Below are 7,324 nucleotides of genomic sequence, written 5' to 3' on the forward strand. Positions count from 1 at the left end.
AATCCAGGAAATCACATTTAGTTCATGAGTTAATTCGAATGAGACTGGTAGAAGGGGAGCATTTACGTAAATATGTAAGAACAAATAAAATTTACAAAAAAGCGTTAACCTTTTGGACTAACATAGAAATTAGGTTATGTTCAATTATGTATCTAATTTATTCTTAAGAAAAAATTAGATACATAATTAAAAACTCAAGACTGCCTTCAAGGGCACAAGTTTCAAATAAAATCAGAACAGAGATAAAACAGAATCTCTGGCGCTGTCACAATTTGTTTATCAGGTTGAGAGAAGATGCCTAAATATTCAGTTTTACAGAATACTTAAAAAAATTATTAAAGCCCTAGCCGGTTTGGCTCAATGGATAGTGTCGGCCTGCGGACTGAAGAATCACAGGTTCAATTCCGGTCAAGGGCACATGCTTGGGCTGCGGGTTCGATCCCTTGTAGGGGGGTGTGTGGGAGGCAGCCGATCAGTGATTTTCTATTATGACTGATGTTTCTCTCTCTCCCTCCCTCACTCTTCCTTTCTGAAATCAATAAAGATATATTAAAAAAAATAAATAAATAAAGACATACTGGAATACAGCTGACCATAGACAGGATGGGTTTGAACTGCGTAAGTCCACTTACGTGCTGATTTTTTTCAATAAGTACAAGTGTCATTTTTACAATCTTATGATTTTAATAACATTTGCTTTTCTCTGTCTGAGTTTATTACAAGGATACAGTATATAATGCACAGAATATAACACAAGAAATATATGTTAACTGACAGTCTATATCGGTAAGGCTTACAGTCAACAACAGGCTGTTAGTAGTTAAGTTTTGGGGGAGTCAAAAGTTGCACTCCCCCAAAACTTGGGAGTTGCTGCTAACTCCCGTGTTGTTCAAGGTTCAACTGTACAAACAATTGATATAACTGTACTTAAGCCACAGAAGGTGCTGATTTGAATTGTTACTGAATATTCAGAAAAGATATCTGAAACAGCATTACTTTTCATGCCGTGACACTAATAAAAACACTGCCAATTATACTATAATAACCAAGCCACTTTCAGACAAATTAGAAAATGTATTTCTTAGAATGAATGAAACAGGATGTTTACTTTGAATTTATATTAGTTCTCACAAACACTCCATCCATGCTTTTGTTCCAGCCCTCCGGTCCAGTTTAAGAACTCATTGTGGCCCTGGAGTCAAAAAGTTTGCCCACCCCTGGGTTAAAGTGTCAGGCATTGTGTTTAGAGTTCACAGCAAGTTATCATCACCCTTTAGAAAGAGCCCAAGAAGGCAACTTCTCAAACAACTTAGCACCTTAACACAAACCCATGTTTCTATTACTAGAAAATGTCTAACAAACATTGGCTCATGTATTTCAATAATGAAATAATAAACTAACAGAAGCCTCTTTAAATAAGACTATAAATACACAAATGTGCAGTTTTTGACAACATAAAGGCCTAGATTCTGCTTCCCATATATCACCTACTAGCTGTTGTGAACCTGGGAAAACTCCTTAACCTCTTAGTCTTCCTGTACCTTAATTTCCTGTCTACAAAACTGAAAACCTAAGGCCTGCTTTCATATGGATGCCAGTGCTTAACACCATGCTAGCACTATTTTTTAAAAAAATATTTTTATTGATTTCAGAGAGGAAGGGAGTTAAAGAGATAGAAACATCAATGATGAGAGAGAATCACTGATCGGCTGCCTCCTGCATGCCCCACACTGGGGATCAAGCCCACAACCCGGGCATGTGCCCTGACCGGCAATCGAACCGTGACCTCCTGGTTCATAGATCAATGCTCAACCACTGAGCCTCGCTAGCCGGGCCATGACAGCACTATTCAAACGGTTCAAGCCATGATTTAAAAAGGGTTTCTTGTGCACTGCAAACTACATGAGCAACACTGAAAATATGCAGCCAATTGCTGATTCAATGAAAGTAGTTAATTCCCAAAGTATATCTGCTTCAAATCTATACTATTTTCAACAACATTAAACACACACACACACACACACACACACACACACACACACACACACACACCTTTCCGCTTCTTTATTTTATTTTCTTTACAAGGACTGTCTCTTGGTGAACTGTTGTTACTTGGAGCTGTCAAATCGATTCCCAGCAAACTATAAAGCTTTTTCCTGTCTGGAGCCGGGAAGTGCTTTTCGATGAGTGACTGCAACACTCCTCTATAGGAGAGAGAAAAAGTGACAATGAGCGGTCCCGGTTTTTTTGTTTTGTTTTTTTATTGATAATATACTTTGTTCAAGCTTACAAAATACTGATAATCCAGCTCAAATGAATTTAATATTCTAGGCCAAGGCTGTCCAATTGCAATATAATGCAAGCAGAGCCAAATACTTAATTTTTACCTTCCAATAGCTACATTAAAAAGTAAAAGAAAACGTAAAATTTTAACAATATATTTTACTTAACTCATTATATCACTTCAACATGTAATCAGTTAACTATTTTATGTTACTTTATCTGGACTCTTTGAAACTTGGTGTGTATTTTATACTTACAGCACAACTTAATTTGGACTAGCCAAGTCACCTGCTCAATATCCACACATGACTAATGACTATCATTTTAGAAAGGGCAGAACTAAGCACCCAAGTTCAGAAAAATACAGATTAACAGGGGCATGTTTTGCTTTTAAAAGTGGTTTTGTTTATATCTACTTTAAAAGAGCCATTTGAATGTATCCCCTAAAGCAAGAGATAGTATGGTGGCAAGTCATTTTGCTAATTTTACTACCATAGTAGGAACTGGCAGGTTAGGCAAACAAACTGAAATACAACGCCAAAACATTTTTGTAAAACTCTTTTTCAATCTCATGACTATTTGCAATTATTAGAGCTTCCTAAATTGGGACAAACTATACTTATTGCTTATATACTTATTGAAACTGCAATTCGAAATACACAAATGCGAAAGTAAAACAGAAACTAGACCCAGCTGTCACATTTCCAAGAGGTGCAAAACAAAAATCAAGCCCTTTCAGTAATCATCCAAACACTTGGAATAATACTGTCAAAATGCTTAACATTTCAGCATTTCTGTTGTTTTCCAAAAGATATAGTGTATGGATCCACACAGAATTGCAAAAACTAAGATCAGAAAAACTTTAAAAGATGATATAGGTGAACCAAAAATTTTAGCTCCAGGAAATGCCAACATTTAAGTTAATCTAAGTCAGTGATTTTCAACCAGTGTGCCGCAATAATTTTTAAAATATCCAATACCAATTTTTAAAACTTAGGGGTACTGACACCTTTTCCTTTAGATTGTCAAATAAAAAAATGACAACAGCCAACACAACAATAGCCCTCCAGTATGAATCTATCAAAATTATACCTTTTCCTTTTTTTGGTCAGATTGGCAGAAAATATATCTTTTGGTATGCCATAGAATTTTCATTAGTTTATGTGTGCCATGAGATGAAAAAGGTTGAAAATCACTGACCTAAGTAAAAACTCAAAACTAAAAACATTACTTGGCCGTTGAAACAAAATCATTCAGCTCTCCCCCGCCCTCTTCCAAGGCTTCTAATGTTCTGGCTTCTCCTGTAGACTGCAGGCCAATTACAACACACTGAGAAACAGAAAACATAGGATTATAAAGAAAACATGCAGCACATGGTTTTAAAAGACATTTTACATACTTAGTAAAATAAAAGATTTCAAACAAGAATGACCATTATTTACACATGTGCTCATTTATTTAGTCTACATGTATTTGAGAGATGCTATGTATAAGAACTTAGCTAGGAAATAGCATACAGCAGTGGACACACTGGAAGCCCCGCCCCAGATTTCTTTGTGCTTTAAGTAGAGATATATTCATCAAGAAGAAAAAAACCCTTAATAAATATATATCCACATGTTATCAGAAGTTATATCAACAGATGGCCAAATTATAGTTATGGCTATTTCTTTACATTTTTTGAGCTATCTAAATTCTTTATAACCACACGTTGCTATTGTTATTTTAAAACCTGTATTTTTCACAGTCTTAACTGTATTAATACTTTTACTACTATCCTTTAAAAAGAGCAGGCTTTACAAGTAGGAAATCTCAACACCCAAAAGGTTTAAAAAAAAACCGAAACACATTTCCAAAGAAGAAATCTCTTAATATGTTTGCCAACTTACTTTTCCATTCTTAATTTCCTCTCGAGCCAGCTGCACAACTCTCTTGACTTTGGATGCTATGCACAAGTATTTGAAAAACCTCTGGTGAGCAGACCAGAACTGACCCCACATGGACTTCTTCATCCGCTGCTCAGCATCAATCAGATCCGCAGCTTGCTGAAACCGCTCTCTTGCAATGACCCACTGAAGATGCACAACCAACATTTTAAGTATTTCAACTTTGAGTGCAAATTATTTTAAAATAACTGGTTCAATCAAAATAATGCTAAGGGCAAGATCATTTAACATTAATTTAATGAAGAATATTCAGTAATTTTGGGATCTCTTAAAAGGATTTTCAGGATGCTTACATAAACCTGTCCCAAAATTCTTATGAACTGATAAAGGTATTTTAGGAAATAGTGTGATTTTTAAAACCATGCAACTTAAATAAATGGCTATTTTTAATAAATTAGGAAAGAGAAGGCTTGGAATATTAGGAAAATAAGAACCTGATGATCTGTGTGTTTTCTGGGAGAAATATACTCTCATGGGCTCACCCACATTACACTGAACAAAACTAACAGAAACATTAGCAGGTGCATTAAAAATACTAGGAATTAAGGGAATAGATCTTACCAGCTTGACTGCTTTATTGTACATTTTTACATAGCTCTGAGAAAGAAGAACTTCCTCAATTTTGAAGGTCACTCCAGTAAAGCTCAGCTGTCGAGCAATGTACATTCCTCTAAGCTTCATATCCATAGCAACTATTTCCATGGCACCAACACCTCTGAATAAAATTAAAACACACAGTAACTATCATTAAATATAGTAGGGCTTTAACATATGGGAGAGAGGTTTTAGCAATACACATCTTTTAGACTGCTTCTGAGAGCAAATAGTGTACAGTCAGTTGCATTACCTCCGTTCCACTGCTTGAATAAAATCACTGAATTCTCTAAATGGAGTTCCTTCACCCCATATTCCAAGACGGTTCATATAGGCCATGTTTCGTGGTTCAGAAGCACCTGAAAAAGCAAAATAAAACATATTACAGCTGAAAAAAGAACACATCTATCTTTTAAATAAACGGCTACTCACCAGTGGCACTAGCATAAACAACTCTGGCTTTTGGCAATTTGTTCTGAAGCTCTAGGACTGCTAAGCCTGTCTTGGTTGGTTTTGAAGAACCAACAGGACATAAGTTTTTTGCTTTATGACATTCATCAAACACTATCTGTAAGGAATGAATTAAGGAATGTATCACATTAGTAGCATGTGCCTTCAATCTCCCAGGAAGTTACCTTTTATTTCCCTTTGGAAACATCTAGGATTTCTAGGGTGGTGGCCCTGGCATAAAATTCAAGATTATTAGGGGAAAGGATGTTGTTAACAAGCTCCTGGGTAATAACTTTTAAAATAACAACTACGTGCCTATCATCCAGCTTTGTCCAATCTTAACATATTGCCCTATCTGTTCAGATTTTCTTTTTCATTATTACAAACATCAATGAAGCCCTCTATGTACCTCTCCTTGACTTCAACGCCTCCCTCAGGTCTCAGAGGCACCCACTGAATTTGGTATTCAATTTAATCGGATACTTAATTATTAATTAGGATGAAGGAAAAGATCCATACGGCAAGTAAGTCCACCACACAGATAAATCTGTCAAATTCTGTCCATGGGAGCTCTAATAGTAACCCACTTAGTTGGCATGTGGAATACTGATGTCCCCATTTAAGACAGTGAGGGTGAGCTGTGAGCAAATCAGTCAGGAAGGCACGGAGGCACCAGTGTCACCTGTCTTCTCAGGTACTTTTACCATGTGGACATTCCATGTGGATCCCCAAAGGGAGACAGTATTCAGCATTTCCCACACCTCCAATCACTTTCCTAACAAGGGACTGCGATGCTGGCCTCCTCCACAAGGCAGAGCCAACTTTCTGACCCGCTGGACTCTGGGTAATCATTAAAGCTGATGTCCCAGCAATTTGTTTATTTAATCTCGGGATTCCTGTTTTCCAAATGTTCCTCCTTACATTAACTTTTGTGTCATTAAAAATATGAAAACTCTTGTTGCAAAGGATACCACGCCATCAAAGTCATCGCCACACCAATGCAGAAGCTGTTTCAGCCTTGTTTTGTATTTACCGCCGGACTGACTCTCACCAATAAGGGAAGAATAGGTGGCAAAAATCACACCCTTTTTCACACTCCCATTATGTTTGGAAGAAATTTTTCCATACTTAAACTGAAAAAGAAAGAGAAGAATTTAATAAGTACACTTTTCTCTCTGAAACATGAATCCCATCCACATGTTGATGGGAATCTGGTGGTCTACGGTGGGCTCAGGGGAGTTAAGGACTTCCTAAGAGCATACACGAAATTTCTTACACATATGAATATACATATACACACCCACACATATATGTATACACAGCTTTATGCTACAAGGGTACAGTTTTCAAAGTCTCAAAAAAGTCTATCACACAAAAAAGATTATAAATCAAACTCCTACAAAAGTCACAATATTCATTCTACGAATTTTTAATGTGCACTTACTACTATATAGAAATCACTGTAAGTAATGAGGAAAATACAAGAATTGCGATTAATAGTTAATGCGCCCTTCTTCAATTACACTGACTCAGAAATAAAAAAACATTTTAGGTGCCAATTACATGTTTTTGTTTTGAACAGTTAGTAGTCACTCAAGCCCTAGCACTTTACCTATCAATCCAGTCAGGAAGGCCCACCCTGAAAAGCATCGGGGAGTAGGACAACACTGAGCCCACCAGGGACTCCTGTGACAGGTAGATTCATGTTTACATATTGTCAAAGGCCTACAGGGAGAGACGTGCAGGAATTAGGTCTGTCTACTCCACCCTGTAACTGAGCAATTGGTGCAGAGCTGGAGGACAACGAAGAGTTGCTAAAACCTAAGATTCTAATCACACTGGACTGTGCTTTAGACGCTGAGACACATTTTCTTCCACTTGAGAACTGTCTTAATATGAGCACAGGTCTGGTACACAGTCCACTGATGCACAAGGGTCTAAACCAGTCTCCAACCGCAGTAATTGCCTAAATGCTGTGATGGGCACACCATCTGTCCAGCTTTATTATACTGCACCCTTTCAGAAGTAAATTCAGCACTCACTAGGTTTCC

General features: G+C 37.0%; 1 protein-coding gene across 1 annotated transcript in view; it reads right to left on the minus strand.

Moving 5' to 3' along the window:
• The window catches only part of SBNO1 (strawberry notch homolog 1), a 54,388-nt gene that overhangs the window by 24,073 nt on the left and 22,991 nt on the right, over positions 1-7,324 (minus strand). Inside the window, 8 exon segments of the mRNA XM_059676918.1 lie at positions 2,053-2,204; positions 3,515-3,612; positions 4,173-4,355; positions 4,791-4,944; positions 5,077-5,182; positions 5,256-5,391; positions 6,245-6,400; positions 6,403-6,406. Of these exon segments, the coding sequence (XP_059532901.1) occupies positions 2,053-2,204; positions 3,515-3,612; positions 4,173-4,355; positions 4,791-4,944; positions 5,077-5,182; positions 5,256-5,391; positions 6,245-6,400; positions 6,403-6,406 (989 nt within the window).

This window comes from Myotis daubentonii, chromosome 19, assembly GCF_963259705.1.
Source record: "Myotis daubentonii chromosome 19, mMyoDau2.1, whole genome shotgun sequence".
Lineage (NCBI taxonomy): Eukaryota > Metazoa > Chordata > Mammalia > Chiroptera > Vespertilionidae > Myotis > Myotis daubentonii.